The following is a 20,511-nucleotide window of genomic DNA, read 5'->3' on the forward strand; positions in this document are numbered from 1 at the left end:
TATGATAGGAAACCCTTCTTCCAGGTCCTGAGAATGTTGACACCAGAAACTGAAGTACCACTGAAGTTTCCTCACATGCAATCTTGCATATGGAATTAGCAGAATGCATGAGGCCATGAACCCTACAGCTTGCAGTATTTTCCTTGCAGATAGCTGGGTTTTGTTGGCCATTAGTTTGAAATAGTTTGTCAAATGGACCTGCTTTTCTGGAGTGAGGAATGCCATCTGGGAAGTTGTGTTCAAGCTTGCTCCCAGGAATACAATTTGCTGGCTGGGCACCAGTTGTGATTTCTTTTCATTGATGGTGTATCCCAGTGAAGTTAGAAGTCCTTTTACAAATGCCAGGTGCTGAAGTAGCAATTCCTGACTGTCCATCTGAATCGAGCAATCGTCCAAGTGTGGGTAGATTTGAATATTTTTCTGCCTGCAGTATGTAATGGCTGGAGCCACACATTTTGTTAATACTCTGGGCGAAGTTGATAAGTCAAAGGGAAGTGCAGAGAACTGATAGTACATAGAGCCTGCCCTGAACCGTAGATACTTCCTGCAAGATGCCCTTATGGGGATGTGCAGATAAGCTTTTAAGTCTAGGGTGACTAACCAGGCATCCTTGGCTAGCATACAAAGAAGCTGTTGCAGTGCAAGCATTCTGAATTTTGGAGCCACCAGAAAGGTGTTGAGAATAGATAGATCCAGTATAGGGTGCCAAGAGCCCTCTTTTCTGGGCACCAGGAACAGTCTGGAGTAAAAACCCTGTCCCCTTTGTTCTACTGGAACAGGTTGAATAGCCCTGATATGGAGAAGGGAAAGTACTTGCTTTTGAGCCTCTGCCCACTGGTTTGGAGGAAGGTCTGGCCCCCCCGCTTGGAGTTGGCAATGAGTGGAAGAATCTGTAACCCTGGGATACATTGTTTAGAACCCACTGGTCCCAAGTAATGGACATCCAGTTTTTTGCATGAAGGGTGTGTCTTCCTCCTAGGGGCGCAAGTACTTGGGCATGGCTGGTAAGGATAATTGGAAAGTCATTGTAAACTTTTTCCATATGGGGGTGGCTTACCACTCCCTGGTTTTGAGGTAGAAACACTCCATTGTTTAGATCTCTGCATACCCTGAGACTGTAGTCTTGCTGGTCTGTTTCCCCTGGGTTTGGACCGAAGGCCTGACAGGTACTGGAAAGGGCCAGTTTTTTGAAGTCCAATGACTACTGAATCTAGGTTGCTGCACCTGTAAGAAATCATTGACGGTTTGCATAGATTTAGCTTTTTCTTCATCTTTTTAAGAACTTCTTTGGTTTTTGTGCCAAATGCTCCTGATTTAATGGCGCATCTAGTAATTTTGCTTTGACATGATCAGGAAAGACTCGTTCCTTTAGCCAAGCATGCCTTCTCAGTACAGACCTAGTGACAGCAGCCCTGCAAGACGCTTCTAAGGAATCAAACCCACACTGCAAAGTATGTTTACTAACTTGGTTTGCAGAATGCATTAACTCTTGTAAATCTTTATTTTCTGCACAATCTGGAAGTAACACCATTTTTTGTTTATTTAGTTCCATAATATGTTGCTGGTAGTTCAACATGTGAAACTGGCAAATCAAAGCCTTGATGGCAAGAGTTGCAGAGGTACATACCTTCTTACCCCATCTGTCTAAAGCTCTAGAATCCCTGTCTGAAGGGGTAGGGTTTTTGGCTGTAGTAGCCTTAATGCCTTTAGGTCTCTGGGAAATAGTCTCTGGATCCACGGAAGGATTCTTAAAGAGAAATTTGTGAGCATTAGGTACTCTGTAGTACCTTGGCATGTTTTCTAGGAGCTGGTGATAAGGTGTCAGGAGTAAGACTGGACTCCAAGAAGACATCATCTACAATATCCAGCACAGGGGGTATAGCTAGAGGCCTATGCTGAGGAAAACCTAAAAATTCCCTGAGTCTCTTTTTGGACTGAGGATAGTCCTGGCATTCCCAGCAGAAATGCCCTCTTAAGGTATGCAAGGTTTCACCAAAAGAAAAATCCTCTGGAGGGGAGGCAGAGGGAATGGATTCCTCTGCAGCTGAGTCCTCATAGGTAGATAAGGGTATGTCCTGGTAATCAGAAGGGTTAGAGTCATCAGACTCCTGGTCTGTAGAATCAGAAGGAAATTCAATTCTTTGTCTTTTGTCAGGGGAAGGCTGGCTTCCCAGAATTATAGTAATAAGGTCTTCAGACATTCTAAGCAGTTGTTTTTGTGGCATGGGAGCTTGAATATGCGCTTTGGATGTCAGTTTTCTAGGCGTAGTGCGAACTCGGTAGTTTTAGGTGGAAATTAATTTGTTTGTTTAATATGAATATTGGTAGGTCGGAATACACCCTCAGAAGCCGGTCCTGCACAGCAGCTCCGGACCCATCCAAGGTAGAGACATCTGCAGGTTCCATAGCTGAAGCATCTTGCAGCATACTGGACTTCGAATGGGTCTCAGCAGAGGCCTGCGAATCTGTAGAAGCGGGCATCAGGGGCTGCAGAGACACCTCCTGAGTAACGGCAGACTGGTGACAAGCTTAGTGGAAGATCGTCGGCAGTTTTTAACCTATGCGGTCTGTGTCTCTGTCTTTGTGCTTCTTCAGAAGTTCGGTAGTCAGATGGCTTATCAAAGCCATTCCGGAATACGGAGAATGAGAGCAAAAGAATTCAGCTACAAAAATTAGCCCGACGACAAATGGTTCGGGCGTTAAACAAGGCACAAAACTGACAGCGAGGGACGTCGTGGTCTGGGCCTAAACAGGTGACGCAGTAAGAATGAAAATCTCTGTGAGGTATTTGCTTTCCACAGGCAAGACAATTGTTAATTTTTTCTGACATCAGAGCAGGAAAAAAGAATCCCCAACGTGCCACTTAGCTTTAGAAGACTTCAGGTTTGAAACTCGAAAAAATGAATATTTCAGATAGCGTCTGACAGGCACTTGCGAACTGCTTCTCCTTAGGGGCTCCTTTTCGACAAGAAAGACTGGAGTAATGGTGTCGGCTGCATGTTTTATACCCTTGATGACCTGACATCATGGAAGAGGCGACAGCAACCGACGCAGAAATCCCAAGACTCTGGTATTCGGGCCGACTGAGGGCTACCTGCAGGCAGATAACCCAAGTGTGATGACTGCAAAAGTGAAACACGAAGAACATCAGCCACAGCAGAATCATCCAGCTGCAGCAAATTGCTAGCCTGCTGTAGTGGCGATGGCTGTTTGGCTGACTTTCTCCTCCTGACTGAAAGAAGGCCCAGCCATGGACCAGAAGTCTGTTCCATGGTCAAGCCAAAAATGATGCCTCTTTCCTGGCAAAGACCACAGCAATTGCTGGTAAACACTAGCAGCCCACAAGTTATTTTAACAGAAGAACACTTTTAAACACTTTCAGCCCCACAAAGAAAACAAACAACTTCTCCACAGAAAAAAAAATATTTTCAGTTACTCTCGAGACAGCCCATTAAAACACAACTCTCCTATGAAATAGCTTTCCTGAAAAGGAAAGTAACAAAATATCGACAAAATTAAGCAAATGGAAGTTCCCCCAAAAGGGAACTTATCTGTCCCACAATGAAAAGCACAAGCCAACCACTGATCCTCGAAAGCCTCAAAGGAGCATACTGTTTCTGCAGGAGTAAAGCTCTGACAAGCTAAGCACCCAACTTTTCTTTTAGTCAGCTTAGCTTGAGCTGCCTTACAGTTTTGCTTGCATGGAAGGTGTCCTGAAGCTTTGGAAGTAGTCTAGCTGTTATATCCTGCACAGAATATAACCCATACAACTAAGACTACTGCAGCAGTGAACATGATGAAAACAGCACCCATCAAACCACTAGAAACCACAAAGAAAGTCAGACAACTTTGAGAGAACTTCTACAGCAGCAACGACTACAAAGACAATGACAAAAATATTTACAATCCAAAGAGAACTACAGTGATGGCCACCTACATTACAAAGCATGGATACTGACCTACAAACAATATGTTGGTGCACAGCTATCTATATTACGAAAATGTACTTGAAATAAACATTTTAACAGTACCAGTAGCACCTAGTTGATTTTAGAGGTTTCATATAAATACTTGATTTACTTTCATTTCTAACGAAAAAATAAGTTCCGTTAATAACAGAGCAACTAAACATTGTGTGGAAAGAGTAGTAAATGTTTAAAAATGTTACAACAGAAAATTGAACTTGAATTTATCACTTTTTTAAATATATTTTCAACAATAGAATACAGTGCAGACGAAGTGGTTTACAACTTGCACTTACCTAAAAATATCAAGTAGTGTGTAATATGTAAACCGGAATGGAAGCAATATCAAGTAGTAACCCCATCCTAATAGACCCTGAAATATCAAACATCAAAAGCACCCTTCAGAAAGATTGCCAATTCAATGAGATATCAAAGTACAGTGCATAATCATGTGCATATTGTCATCTTTATGAACAAATAATGCGTACAGTTAGCTACACTAAAGTTTTCCAACCAAGAGTGTAGCCAACTACTTTGTTCATAACAAAATTGTTTTGTACACATCCATTAAGGGAAATACATTTGCTAAAAAAAAGAACGACAAACTAATTCAATGTGAGCATCAATAACGCAAACAACTGTTGAGGACAAAGATGCAGGTCAATGGCAATCTGTATTTAAAAAAAAGTTATGTCTTACCATAAAGTTCCATCTGTGTTGTTGATCTTCTTTCATTCATCATTGATGGGACAGATCTCATTTGCCGAGAGGGCACTTGCTTCTCTTCTTCTTGAACTGTGACCATCTGGAATTTTGTTTGGGCAACAGACTTGTTCAAGCTGCTGAGATCCAGAATGGGTCTCCAGTCCCCTGTCTTTTTTGGCACCAAAAAGAATCTTGAGTAAAATCCGGATCCACATTGGTCTGGTTGGACTAATTGGATGATTTTTTGATACAGCTTGTTTATTTCTGTAGCTGCTTCTTCCCTTTGACTGGGTGGAATGTCAGAAAGTTTTTTTTTTTTTGGAAGCTTTGGATAAGCGATGAGGAGAATGGTATAACCGCTGGTTATCTTCTGCACTCTATTGGTGGTTACTGAATGCCAGGCAGCTTGGCGCAGAGAGAAATGACCCCCCGGCTGCTTCCAGAGGAAAGCAATCGGGCCACTCTTCAGGAGCGCTGATGAGACTGCCCAGAGAAAGAATTCCTGGGTCCCAGATTATGTGTACCCCCTCTGCCTCAGTAGAGGTGTCTTCCAGAATTGTTACCCCCTCTGCCCCTGGGGGTCTCAATCACCACACGTGGCACAGAAAGGACCCTGAGATTTTTTGTGCCACATTTTGCAACTCCTCTGGTTCCTGGAAAAGGAATGTTGAGGATTGGAAAAACTTAGACCTACAGCAAACAGGGTCTTACCATCCTGCTCACACCTGACCCGAGTGTCCTTTACCTTGGGGCCAAAAAGGGAAGATGCTTCGATGGATGCATTCCGAAAGGAAGACTTGAAGGGGTCCGCAAGATCACAAAAGCACATCCAGGCACGGCGTCTCATAACTATGCCTGAACCCACAGCTCTAGCCAACCCTTCAGTTTCTTGAGAGAGCAACATTATGGATGAATTGGAGATCAATTCCAGGGTTGCGAGCTGTGAGGCAACTTTATTCCTTATCTCATCAGACACCTGCCCTGCAAGTGTTCCAGAAAGTTCAGAGATCAAGTCTCTTTGAAGACTTGTAAAATGTGCCAAGCAATTCAGGGACTGTATGGCAAAGGTCGCTGATGCAAAGACTCGCTTCCCCAATCTGTCCATGGCCCAGGACTCTGTTGGGCAGGTGGAAAGTAGGACTCTCCTCAGCAAGATCCTTTTTTGTGGCCGCTACCGCCACCACCATAGTATCGACTGGTAAACCACTGGATCAATGTATGTTTTCCTCGGGTGGAGAAAGTATCTTGTCAGGTCTCCGAGGGATTCCCTCAACAGAATCAGGGTTCTTCCAAGTGTGCTGCACCAGGAGATGAACTAGCTCGTCTGCAGGCGAGGTCAACCAAGAGGTAGATGGCCAGGCACGGAAAGCCTGCAGAAACACAAACTCCTTGGAAGAAGGGTTGGTGGGCTTCCTGTCACTTCTCTATTTCAACATTTCAAGGATGTCTCCGAAGGAGACATCCTCATGGAGTGACCATGGGGACCCTTCACAGTCATCGAAATCTGTGTCCTCTGTTAGTGACTCCCGCAGGTGAGTCTACATGCTTCCTCTTGCACGATCTCTTCCATGGGGCTCCTCAGTGGGGACTTCTAAGGAGGACTTGGAAGAGGGGGCACCCTGCAATGAGGGGTCCTGCGGCTTTCCTGCCTGGTGTCCCGGGGAGGTGGTCTGTGACAGCTGTAGCTCAGGAGGAGAGGTTTGGGGAGCCGACGGCAGAAAGCTTCCAGAAGCAAGTGCCCTCTTGGCAAACAAGATCTGTCCTATCAGTGATGAATGGAAAGATTAACATTAGATCCTTTAGTTACAGCATGGTAGGAAGATGTGACAAGTGACTAATCAGGATGTAATCCTCTACACCTAAAGCTCAACTGAAAAAAAATAAACATCTCTGCCTACTCTATGGCTTCTAAAGAAGTCTTTTGTTGAGTAAGACACCTGAAATGGGTAGAGCCGATTTACTCTGAAGGACTGCTAAGAAAAGTTAAAGTAAAAGACTGACAATTTGTTATATTCAAGTGCAATGTCAGTGGTGCAACAGGTAGAGTACTTCCCTTTGGTGCAAAAGGATGTGGGTTCTACTTAGACACAAGCCAGACAGATTACTGACATTACAGTGCAGCATAAAACGGATGCTGAACTCATGAGTGCGTCTCATTTCAAATGAAATGTTAAACAGAGGCCATGCATGCTTGAGTTGATGGTAGCTCAGGTGGATGCAAAAGATCCCACAGCACCTATCGGAGAGAGTAGGGTTTTTTTATTTGTACACATATATACAATTCATATTTTTACATACTAACAATATTTACATATTCTTTCAATATACTGATATTTCCATTTTACATAAGTAAATAAATATTCCCCCCACTCTTTTGCCCACAACCAAAACCATATTTTTCCAATATTTTTGTCAATGTCTATTTTCCATTGTATCTGACTTCATTAAGTCTCTCATTCCATATAGTCCATGTTACATAGGATATGATTCTGTCCATTTTCTTAGCTTCATTCTGGGATCTTGTCCAAAAAACCCACACTTTATCATGTCCATGTTTAACATTTCAAAATTTAAATAATTTTTAATCTAATCATGTTCACATACTTTCCACAGTTTTTCTGTAGTTTCCAAACCTCTAAATCCAATTACAAATTGAAACTAGCCTCCGAAACAAAGGGAAACCACTAAGCCTTCTTCAGTTATGTCAGGAACCTCCATGGCAAAGCTCAGGTTTGTTCCTAATTAGTACTTAATGGTACCACTTGCACTGATCCTGTTGACTTAGCCAAACTGCTAGAAGACAGGTTCACTGCAAACTTCATCCTCCTATCCCAAAGGCCCATTCGACACCCCAGAGACCTGTCCCATAGATCAAGTGTTAAACGCCCTATCCAAGGCAAAGAACACAGCTTCCATGGGACCTGACAGTATCCCAGGTTGTATTCTGGCACCATCTCCAGCAAGAACTACCTGTGCCATTAAGCACTCTATTCAACCACAGCCTAAGTACAGGCTTCACTCCAGCAGAGTGGAGAACTGCCATGGTCATCCCCTTGCACAAAGGTGGGTGCCACTAATGACCCTGGAAACTATTGCTCCATTAGCTTGACAAGTCTGATCTGTTAAGCCATGCAGCGTATTATTATGGATCTCTCAAACAAGGACATAGGCAGTCTCCAACCATTTGACCCCACCCAGTTTGGATTTGTCAAGGGCAGATCTTGCCTGTTGAACCTGGCTGACTTTTATGAGACCGTCACTAAGGCCTTGGATGAGGGAATGTCAGAACATATTGCTTACATTGACCTGACCAGTCTAACACAATCCCCCACTCAAGCATCATCGAAAAGCTAACACAACTTGCCATAAACCCCTATCTCATTAGGTGGGTGGCCAGCTGGCTCACCGATGGGACCTACAAGGTCAAAATAGGCACCTCTACCTCCAACAGCAGACCTGTCACTAGTGGTGTTCCCCAGGGATCTGTCCTGGGACCCCTACTGTTAGGCATCTACTTCTCAGAGGTCCAGGGAAAGACAAAAGGCCTAAGTTTGCGGATGACTAAGCTGGGTGCGGTCACTGATTCTCTACATGATGTTAGCATACTGCAAGAGGGTCTTCTCAGCAATAAATGACTGGTAAAGTCATGGCTTTAAAGTTAAATGCAAAAAAATGCATCTTCACACCATTTAGCAAAAACATGGCCCCTACTGATTATCACAACAGCAACCCCCTAAGCACACAACTTGTGGTGACAGAGCTGGGTACACTCCGGTTGACAATCTCACATTCAACCATCATGCAGAGGCAGTGGTCAGAAAAGCCTTTTATTTGGTTCATCTCATAAGTAAAGGGCTTACTCCTCCCTCATTAGGCCAATAATTGAGTATGACCCCTATTTGGTATGTACCTCTCCAAACACCTGCACCAACTGGAAAGGCCAAGAAATACCTCACAAAGAGAACTGATGGTCACCAACACCTGTCCTATGTGGACAGGCTAAAATCACTATCACTCTACTCTATCGTACAGATTTGCTCAGAGGTGATTTGTGCCTCACCTACAAGGCAATATCAGACTCTGCCCTACTAGAAATAATCCATATCCGCAAGTCTAACTCCTCATGCAATTACCCACTCAAAAGGGCTAAATCTAATATGCCACATCAACAAAACCTGCTGGAAAGACAGGTTTGTCTCCTAGCGGCTGCTCTGTCTCTGAAATAAACTTCCCATGCCTGTCAGAGTACCTTTGCTGACCCTCTTCAAGCACAACCCTGAGGAGATTGGAAACCACAACGCTGTACCAGGTGTTCCATCTGTGTCCCTCACTAACAGGTGCTGACTGAGGTTTCTTTTTTGGGGATAAACTCTTGGCTAGGCTTGTAAGGGCCCCAAGGCCATTAGCCTAGTAACCTCCTATGATCCAGTTCTTTACATTTATTACATATTCCAACTTTTCTTTTATATGGTATATTTGTCCACACTGGTAATTTTCCTATGGACAACCTCCACAAAAAAAATCATTGCATTCATTAATTAATTTATAATTTCTATATATCGTCATTGCTTTCTCATCTCTAACTCTTTCCATGGATCTACTAAATAAAAGGATTTAATGTTAACATACTCTTATTTTCGGTTATAGCATTCCTTTTTTAAATTTCCACAGTACAATTTTATTGTAAAATTCTTTCATTTCTTCATTAACACTTCTACTACTATTTTTTTTCATTTCCATTTCTTCCCAAATGGCTCTATATTTATAATACATTGTTTCTATCAAATCTATTTTTCATTATTCCTTATAGTACTTTAGATACTTAAAGAGGTTGCATGCACAATCTGATTTATAAGCCCCAATCCCCCTTGTTCATCTTTCATACACAAAATTCTCCTCTTACCCGGCTCAACCTTGACCCCCCAAATAAATGAAAAGATTTACTGCATAATTTCTTTTTCATATTACATTGGCATCACAGACATTTGCAATGTAGGCCATTTACCTATTATGGAGTTTATTAAATATGCTTATTTATATGAAAACCTGTTATGTCTTCCAGAATGTGATCATGTCTGATTCCTTTAATACCTTTATCCCATTGCTCATGTCTGTACTTTGTCCTTTGAAATTACATTCCACACCTCCTATACCTTCATACCCAAATCCTTCGCTTTTCACTTTATGCTTAAAAGCAAGTTTCTTCAACCGTGTAACTCAATTTTTCATGGTTTCCATTCATTTTGCTATTACAGTTCCAAAAATGTATACTTGCACTGACATTGTATCTCCATCATTTTATATCTTCCCTTACTTGACATTTTATTAATTTCCATTATTAATGTGTTCATGATTATAGCTAAGATCATACTGCCTTGCAGGACATCCTTTTTTAACACTACACTATTTTCAAATCTTCCCCCAATCCAAACATTTACATTTCATTTCACATAATTCTTTGCATACATTGATTTAATTACTTGTAATATTTTTTCAGTTATGTTGTATGCCTGTAAAATTTCCCATAATGCTTTATACTGAATATCATCATATGCCTTACTGACATCACCTATCATGATTTTTGTTCCCCACTTTACTTTCCTTATTATCCCACAATAGGTCTCTACTCTCCTTTCCTTTTCTCTCAAACAAATTCTAATCATATAATCTTTCTATTTTACATTGTAGTCTTAGTTACTATTCTCATGAAAAATTTGTAATCTTGTGTTGTTCAGTGTAATTAGTCTCCATTTTTTTATTTCATCTTTATCTCCTTTCTTTAATATAAATTTCATCACACATGTGTAAATTTCTTTATACACAATTCCTCTTTCTAGCTACTCATTCATTACTTCTATAAACAACCACTTTTTGCCAGTCATACATTTCTTTGCACATACTACATTCAATTCCGTCCAAATCTGTAGATGAATTAAAGTTAATATCTTTCAAGAACTCATTCAACTCATTTATTTCTCTAAATATTCATCTTCCTTATTTAAAATTTACCATTATAAAATTGTTCTGTTAACTTTTTACAGTCTAAATCTAACACATTCTTTAATTATTTAATATATTTCTCCTTGTTCTTTGTTTACCTTCTTTGTTTTTTTTAATTCTCTTATCTTTCCTTTTTTGCTATCTTACATAAGTATGGTGCTACTAATTTTTTTTTCCTTGTAAGCAATAGTTTTGCTTATATAACAATTCCTTAGCCTTATTCTGATTTCTTCTGTACAATTCCTTTTCATAAAACATTTTTTCTTCTCTAGCAAGTTTTTAAATATTTTTGACCTAATATTTTGTATTCCATTTTTTTTCTTTTCTATGCATTCTAAAAATACCTTTGCATTTCTTCTTGAATGGAATCAAACATTGTCCAATTTTCATAAAAATCTCTCATACTGATATGCTGTTGCCATAATTTTGTAATTTTCCTTTCTCCTGAATCTAACTTTCATTTACTTTTTGAGTTACCTTTTCCTATTTTAATATAGTCCTCATTTTCATGAATTCTTATTCAAATCACCACATGATCAGAGAACCCATTATATTTAATTCCTTTGTGTAATTTTAGGCCCTAAAAATCAATTTCTGTCTTAATTTCATTTTGTAAGACCAATGTTTATTTTACCATATTTTCAATTTTCCATTTTTCATAATTTCAGTAACCATTTTAACATCACAACTATTATTTTTATTTCTCAAATTACAATTAAAATCACCTGGCAATATTAGATCAATCTTAACACAGACATAATTAGGTATACTTTAACATTGCTTCCTTTTCTGCTTTTGTCACATAGCCTATAAAGCCATTAGTCTATATACATATTTTTCCATCCTGTATCTACTACTATTATATGGTCCAGTTCTACTATTGCATTATCTAATATTTTTCTATTTTGTTGGCATACTATACATATACCGGAACAGGTTTCTTTGCCTGTATTCCAAACAGTACCATTACAAAGTTTTTCTGTTTGCCCCCTTTTTTCTTCTGTAGGCATTATGACGTCTTCTAACACAATTACTTGAGCATCTACTGCAGCACACCATTGTAAAATACTAATTCTTCTCTTAATATTCTTCATACTGTTCACGTTCAAAGCTAATATTTTCAGCTTTATAGCACAGTCATTAGAATAATCTTCTTTTCCCTTATCTTTCGTATTCTCCTACCATTTTAATTTTTTTCCCCTAACTCTCTTTTCTATTGAATTTTTCTTGCCTTTTACTATATGCCACTCTGACTCTTCACTTGCTTCATTTTTCTTTCTTTCTCTGTCTTTCCCTTTAAATTTAAATGTTTCCAATTTTTTCTCGCGTTGTGTTCTTGTATAGCATTCTTTTCTAACTTTCTTGTATAATTTCATTTTACTTTATATTTTCTTGTATTTCTACCTCACATTCTAGCCATGAATGGCCTGTATTACCACATTTCTTATATTTCACTTCACATTTCTTTGCAATATGACCTGTCTGACCACAAACATAATTTTTGTCACATTTGTTAATTAAATGATCATTTTCCACAAAAATAAGTCACTGGTTGTCCTCTGTACCTCACAAAACATCTACTGCTATGCACGTTAATACTAGGTATGTGCATCACATTGTCATTTTCCATTTTTAAAATTATTCTACATTCCCAACCCCCCCAGTCCATAATCCTCTATCACAGATTTTAGTAGTATCCACTACTTCTTTACATATTAACAAATATTCTCTCAGTTCTTTTGCTCTCACTTGAGTTCAAAACTGAATCAAGATTCTTTTTTCGTTTGCCTGAAAAAGACTTGCACAACGTATCCTGACCACGAAAGCCTGCTTTCTTTTTTTTCATAGGCCTCCAAAAAGTTTCACCATAGCCTGGTCAGCTATTAAAAAAAAAAAAAAAAAAAAAAAAAAAAAAATCACAAAACGTTTCTTTGTTATTTAAAATAAAAGCTCTTACAGCTTCAGCTTTTACTCCCAGAGGTGCAACATTAGCCCATAACTCATATCTGTCTAGATCTTATTCTTTTTGACTGCTCACCCAAACTTATTTTTTCTTTACTTCCTTCATCTCAGTCTTTTTTCCTTGGCTCATTCTTCCACCATTTGAGCACAGGACTTTTTTCATGGAACCTTTTCTTTCACCCTCTTATATTTTTTCCATAATGTCACTGCAAGATATAGGAGTTCCACTTTCTGGCTCACTCTGGTTAACTTGCTCCTCCAGATACTCATCCCAAAGAGAGGTAATCAGTACATCCAGAAGACAAATGGACCATGGGATGGGCAGGAGGGAGTGAATACCAACAGTGAAGAAGAGGACATCTAACATTGATAGTACTGTACTATGTCCTTCCTTATCACTGTTGCAGTATATATCCCTTACAATAGGGACAGTGCAAAACTCAAGAAGAGAGGGTCGAAGGACCAGCACAGCCCACTAGGAAGCCATGAAGAATGGCCATAGCAAAACCAGCTCTAGCTCTGCAGGTTCCATCCAACTTGTAGTACTTGATAAAAGTATGCACAGAAGTCCAGGTAGCTGCCTCCAGAATACAGTTAGTACCTGAACCCTTGAAAAAAGCACCAGAAAAAAACACAGCGCAAGTTGAATGTGCCTTAAAGCGAAAAGGAAGGCTCTTACCATGAAAAGCACAACAAAAGGAAATAGCTTTTGAGATCCAAGAAGAAAGAAATTTGCTTGAATACAGCTAATCCTAGCAACCTATGATGAAAAGAAACAAACTGATTAGATCAGTTTTTGTCTTATCCAAATAAAATCCAAGTTGTCTATGCACATCCAATGTGTGCAAGCACCCTCTCACTAGCAGACTCTGGAGTGGGGAAACAAGTGGACAAATGAATAGACTGATTAAGAGACAACTCATTAACCACCTTAGGCATAAAAGGATTAGTACGCAAGGACACACTACCCCTATAAAAATACCAAAAAAGGGCAAGCCATAAGGGCTTGAAGCTGAGACACCCACATGACAGAAGAAAGGGCCAACAAAAGAACTGGTGCCAGGCACTTTGTAAAGACCCCGGGGGCAGTAGATAAGTCAAAGGGCAGTGCAGAGAATTGGTAATGCAAAAAACTTGCTTTGAAGCGGACGTATCTTCTGCAAGATTCCCTTACTGGGATATGCAGGTATGCCTTAAGTCTAGAGTTACCAACCAGGCATTCTTGCCTAGCATAGGCAGTAGCTGTTGTAAAGTCAGCATTTTGAATTTTGGAATGTCCAGGAACGTGTTCAGAATCGATAAGTCCAGTACTGGATGCCATGATTGGTCTTTTCTGGGTACCACGAAAACTCTTGAGTAAAATCCTTGTCCTTTTTCCTTTTCTGGTACCGGCTGAATAGCCCCCATATCCATGAGTGACAGGACTTGTTGATGGGCCTCTGCCCACTGGTTTTGTGGCAGATCTGGCCATACGTTTGTTATTGGCAAAGTATGGAAATTAAATCTGTATCCCTGGGATACTATGTTTAATACCCACTTGTCCTGGGTAATTAACTGCCAATTTTGAGCATGAAGTGCTAGTTTTCCTCCCAAGGGGGCTGTCAAAAGATAAGTGCTTGGAGATGGTAGAGAAAAGTCATTGAGACTGCTTACCGTAGGGTTGTGCTTTGTTACCTCCAGATTTGGAGGTGGAGGCACCCCATTCCTTTGACCTGTAAGATCCCTGTGATTGATATCTGGAGCCTTCTGAGCACCTGTGTTTGCCCTGAGTGGCTCTGTTGGACACAGGAAGGGACCAATTCTTAGTAGGCTAGTGCCTACTGAACCTGGGAGGCTGCACTTGCAAGAAATCTTTCACAGTTTGCATAGATTTAGCTTTGTCTTCCATTTTCTTTAAAACCTCTTCTGCCTTATTACCAAACAGGCTATCATGCTGTAAAGGGGCATCCAACAATTTAGCTTTAAAATGATCAGGCAGATTTTGCTCCTTGAGCCAGGCATGCCTTCTTATCACAGATCCAGTTACGGCGGCCCTGCAAGAGGCCTCCATGGAATCAAAACCACATACAAAGTATGCTTTCCAACCTGTTCTGCTGAATGCAATAAATCCTGTAACTCTATTTTCCACACAATCAGAAATGATCATTTTCTGTTTCAGTAAGCCCATAACATACTGTCGATATTTAAGCATATGAAACTAGCAGTTTAAAGCCCTGATTGCCAAGGTTGCAGACGAATAAACCTTCTTTCCCCATCTATCCAGCTCACTGGAATCTCTATCAGAAGGTGTAGGTTTTTGGCTGTAGAAGCCTTAACACCCTTGGGACCCTGAGAAATCGTCTCAGGATCAGCAGCAAAATTATTGAAAAGAAATTTGTGAGAGTCAGAACCCTGTAATATCTGTCTGGCTTACTAGGAGCCGGAGGCAGGGAATCAGGAGCCATGCTTGATTCCGAAAACACATTAACAATGTCTAATACAGGAGGTATTGCCAAAGGCCTATGCTGAGGAAGAAGGAAATCCCCAAGTCTCTTTTTAGATGAAGTCCTGACTCTCCCAGTGAAAATGTTCCCTTAAAGTATGCAAAGTCTCTCCAAACGAGTAATCCTCAGGAGGAGATGCAGCTGGGATGGATTCCTCTGCATCAGAATCCTCATAAGGATGAATAGAAAATTCCTGATCAGAAGAAATGGAAACCTAATCTGAAGATTCATAATCAGTGCCTTGCCTACGCCTCTTAGCGGAGGGAACTGGGAACCCCTGATCAAGGTAATTAAATCCTCAGCCATTTTGATCATTTGTACTTTAGGCATAGGGGTCTGAGCATGTGGCTCATGTGTCGGTTTTTTAGACATAGAAGTCGTTTTTGACCTTGTTTTTGTTGGACATCATTTTAATATAAAAATGTTGAGTCCTGAAAACACACTCAGAAGCTGGTGCCTGCTCAGCGGCTCCGGACCCATCTAAGGGAGAGACATCCGCGGGTTCAAAACTTTGCAAATCTCGCGGCATACAGGACTCTGAATGGGTTTCAGTAGAAGCCTGTGACTCAAGAGTAGCGGGTATCAGGGGCTGCTAAAGCGCCTCACTGAGTACAGGCGACTGGCTTAGGAGAAGCTTCATTGGTTTTGGACCTCAACGGTCTGTCATTTCCTTGCGTTTTTTGTGAACTCCGGTAGTCAGATTGCTAACAGACATTTCAGGGTAGTTAAATCTTGAACCAAAATATTTAGAAGCAAAAATATACAGATGCTTAATAGTGCATTGGCTAAATTTAGCACAAAACCGACAGCAAGGCACGTTGTGATCAGGGCCTAGGCAAGGAATACAGTGCAAATGAAAATCCTTATGAGGTATTTTCTTCCCACAAGTAATGCAATTAACTTTTACTGACATTGGTAAGGAGCAAGAAAAAGTTTCCCCAACAGGGTACTTAGCTTTAGTTTGAAGACTTTGGTTCTGAAACTCAAAAATGAGAAGTTATGTACGTACCATAACGTTCCATGTTAGTTGTCTTCTCTCACCTTCTTTCTTGCTGGATGGGTTCGGAGCCGAACCTCGGCTCAGACTCTGCCACTACTAAAACTAGAGAGCTAATTTTACCGGCTCGAGGCAACCCTATATCCCATGATGCTAGGCGGTAACTCCCCAGATCTCGTTTGGAAGCTGAAAACCCAGCATAGGCCAAATAGTCCTCCAACTGGAAAGGAGGAGGAAGGAAGATAAACCCCCAAAGGTCGCTATCTACGCTAGCTACCCTAGGACCACCTAGATGGTGAAAGAGGAATATAAGGACCCTTCAAGGAAGGGAAGATCTTTTCGGTCTGTCCAGGCTAGGGGGATGGTGGGTGGGAGGCAAGAAAAAAGGCGAGAGAAGACAACTAACAGAACGTTATGGTAGGTACATAACTTCTCATTGTTAAGTTGTCAATCTCGCCTTCATTCTTGCTGGATGGGACCGCGTCCCTAGCACCTTCATCCTGGGTGGCTCATTGGAACAGACTCTTGAGAACGGTGGAACCAAAATTTGCCCTGTTTCTGGAGGCCATGTCCAACTTGTAATGCGAGACAAAGGTATGAGGAGAGGCCCATGTGGCTGCCGCACAAATAGTGTCTATCGGTAGTCTAGCTTGAAAGGCTGCTGATGTAGCTAGTGCTCTGGTTGAATGGGCTCTTGGCCTAGAAGGCAATTGTTTACCCTCTGAGATGATAAATACAAGTGATCACAAAAGACAGCCACCTAGACAGGGTTACCTTAGATACTGGAAGGCCTTTCTTATTCTCTAGCATAAGATAAGAAGAGTTGATCAGATTTCCTGATTTGTTTAGTTCTGTCCAAATAGTATCTGAGCTGGCGAACATCCAGACAATGTAGCTTTTGCTCCGCCCTGTTTGAAATAATTTGGGAAGAAAACTGGGAGGTCAATTGATTGACTTAAATTTGTCTGCAAAGCCACCTTGGGTACAAAAGAGGGGTTAGTTCTTAGAGAAACTCTGTCTTTGTGAAAAACTAAATAAGGAGGACAAATGCATAGGGCATGAAGTTCAGATTCTCTCCTAGCTGATGTAATAGCTACTAGGAAGAGTGTTTTCCAGGAATGTAATTTCAGTGAGCAGGAAGCTGCAGGTTCAAAGGGAGGTAGAATCAAAGATGATAAAACTAAGCTTAGATCCCACTGTGGCGGAGGATCTTTGATGGGGGGGCTTGAGTAAAAAGATACCTCTAAGGAACGCTTTGCAGAGCCTATGGGACATGATGTTGCCATCCAACAGGCCTATGTGAAAATTTGAAATGGCTGCCAGCTGAACTTTCATTGTGGAAGAAGAAGAACCTGAATGAAAAATTTCAGCTAGGAAATCCAAGACAGAGTGAATAGGGGTAGTGAAAGGATCTATATTTCTAGCCTTTGCCCAGAAGGAAAAACGTTGCCATTTACTAGCGTAGATCCTTCTAGTGGAAGATTTAAGGGAAGCTACTATAATATCCCGGACGGGATTTGAAATCACAGGAAGCCTGGCTAGGGATGCAAGTGGAGCAACCAAGCAGTGAGGTTGAGGGAAAGGAGGGATTGGTGCAGCTGCCCCGACGGATGGGTCAAAAGATCTGGCACTGGATCCAGATGCCAAGGCTGCTCCAAGAGATAACGATGCAGGAACGGAAAACATATCTGTCGAGGCCAATAAGGGGCAATGAGAATCATCTTTGCTCTCAAGGCGGTTGCTTTCTGAATAACTTGTGTTATTAACGGAAAGGGGGGAAAGGCGTAAAGTCGTCCCCAAGGCCAATCGTGGACTAGAGTGTCTCTGGGGGGGTGGCCTGGAAGGGGGAAGAGGGTGAGGAAGTCGGGGCATTTGCTGTTTTGAGGTGTAGCAAAAAGATTGCAAAAAGGAAGGCCCCACTTCTGAAAAATCTCTTCCGTCACAGATTGTTTGAGAGACCACTCATGTGGCATGAGAATAGCTCTGCTCAACCTGTCCGCTATGATGTTGGACTTCCCGGGGATATGCGTTGCCATCAGAAACTGCTGAGAAGAGATCGCCCATTGCCAAAGTCTGACTGCTTCTCGACACAGGGGATAGGACCTTGGTTCCGCCCTGCTTGTTGATATACCACACTATGGACATATTGTCCGTTTGGATTGCAATAGTCCCCAGGGGAAGAGAGGCATGGAGGGCTTGCAACGTCAAAAGCACTGCTCTCATCTACAGGACATTTATGTGCAGGTGGCATTCGAAGGGTTGCCATGTGCCATGGACTGTCCTGCCCTGAAAATGCCCCCCCCCCACCCGATCAGGGAGGCGTCCGATGTGACCGTGGTGACCAGGGAGGGGGGAATAAAGGGTCTGCCTTGGTGGACTTGAGGGGACACCATTCACCAAGACAGATGATTTTTGCAAGCTGGAGTTATGATCTTGTGAGTCGTAGGGAGTTGTTGGAAAGACCACTGGGCAAAAAGCATCCACTGAAGGAGACGCATGTGAAAACGGGCTAGAGGAAGGAGTGTGATGGCAGCCGCCATGAGACCTAATACTTTCAGAACATACCTGGCCTGAATTTTCTTGATCTGAAGGAGGAGATGGACATGATTTTGAAGATAAGACCCTTTGCTCTGTTAGCCTTGATGAGAGCTGCACGGTTTCCAGGTTGGCGCCTATAAAGGTAATAGACTGACAAGGCGACAAAGCAGACTTTTCAAAATTTATGGAAATTCCTAGCTCTTTGCAAATGTGAATGGTGTAATCCCTGGCCTGAAGAAGTTGACGCCTGGTGGCAGTGAGGAGCCAGTCATCTAGATACGGAAACACCTGGAATCCTTGACGTCTCAGGTGAGCCGTAACCGCTGCCATACATTTGGTGAACACTCTGGGGGCTGTAGTGAGACCAAAGGGCAAGGCTCTGAATTGGTAATGACTGGCCCCCAGCCGAAAGCGGAGAAACCTTCTGGATCGCCTGTGAATTTTTATGTGATAGTACACATCCTGAAGGTCTACTGAGCACATCCAATTGTCCTTGCTCAAAAGAGGAAGAATGGACTGCAGCACGACCATTCGGAATTTCGTTTTCTTTACAAACTTGTTTAGTTTGCTGAGATCCAATATTGGCCTCCAGTCCCCTGTTATTTTTGGCACCAAAAAGAACTTTGAGTAGACTCCGGATCCTAGTTGGTCTGCTGGGACTGTTTGGATAGCTCTCTGTAAGCAGTTTTGATATTTCCAGTCCTGCTTGTTCCCTTAGACTGGGTAGGACGTCTGGAAGGGGCCCCTTTCTCTGAGTTGGGGTTTTGACAAAGGGAATTTTGTAGCCCTCTGATATGATCGGCTGTACCCATTTGTCTTGAGTAAGGGAGAGCCAGGCTTGTGGGTACAGCGACAATCTTCCCCCGACTGTCTCCGAAGGTGGACAGTCGGGCAACACCTCAGGGATGCTGGAAGGGTTTGTCAGAGAGAGGCTCTCTGCTACCCTGATTCTGCGGACCCCATCTGCCTCTTGGGCAGTGTCTGTTATTGTTACCCCTCTGCCTCTAAGGGGAAACTGACCTCTTGCGTCAGGCGTGACTCCTTGAGATTTGCGGAACCACATTTTTCCACCCTTTTGACCCTTAGGGCATGGTCTAGAAGGGGTGGAGAAACAGACTCCTACGGCAGAAAGAATTTTGCCATCTTGCTCGCATCTGGTCAAGGTCTCTTTCACTTGAGGCCCGAACAACGCCGAACCATCAAAAGGGGAGTTAGTGAAGGACGCCTTGAAGGGGTCCGCAAAATTGCAAAGCCGCATCCAGGCGTGACGCCTTAAGGCTACACCTGTGCCTGCGGCCCTACTCGCTCCATTGGCTACATAGGAAATGAGCCGCATGGAGGAGTTAACAATGGAGTTTAGGGTTCCTAGCTGTGAGTTGATTTTGTCCTGGGACCCAGCAGCTGACTGATCCTGTAAAACCTCACCAAGCTCTTTGAGAACATCTCTCTGAAGGCGGGTGAAGTGACACAAATAATTCAGCGACCGCATGGCAAAGGTCGCTGATGAAAACATCCGCTTACCGTACCTAGCCATAGTCCTAGATTCCTTGTTAGGAGGATGGATAGGCACTGAGGGATCAGCTAGTTCCTTCTTGGTGGCTGCAGCCACCACCATGACATCAACCGGGACACCTTTGCTTAAAAACTGTTTATCAGATGGAGCTGTTATAAATTTGGAAGGCCTCCGTGGGGTGGGTTCCACCAAATCAGGGGCCGTCCACGCCTTCCGTGCCACCACTTCCATAAGGGGTGCTGAGACACCCAGGAGGTGGAGGGTCGAGAAAGTACAGTTTTGTACCTACCATAAATGTAGATGTCCGAGAGGTATGCATCTGCAGTCCTTACAAATGGGCTGTCCTGG

At 42.2% G+C, this 20,511-nt stretch overlaps 1 protein-coding gene across 1 annotated transcript in view; it reads right to left on the bottom strand.

Moving 5' to 3' along the window:
• Positions 1 to 20,511, bottom strand: part of FAF2 (Fas associated factor family member 2) — a 2,444,504-nt gene that overhangs the window by 1,842,903 nt on the left and 581,090 nt on the right. The window contains exon 4 of the mRNA XM_044069362.1: positions 4,262 to 4,338. Within this exon, the coding sequence (XP_043925297.1) occupies positions 4,262 to 4,338 (77 nt within the window). The remainder of the gene's footprint in view (positions 1 to 4,261; positions 4,339 to 20,511) is intronic.

Source organism: Protopterus annectens, chromosome 4.part0, assembly GCF_019279795.1.
Source record: "Protopterus annectens isolate FY-2018-M chromosome 4.part0, PAN1.0, whole genome shotgun sequence".
Taxonomy (NCBI): Eukaryota; Metazoa; Chordata; order Ceratodontiformes; family Protopteridae; genus Protopterus; species Protopterus annectens.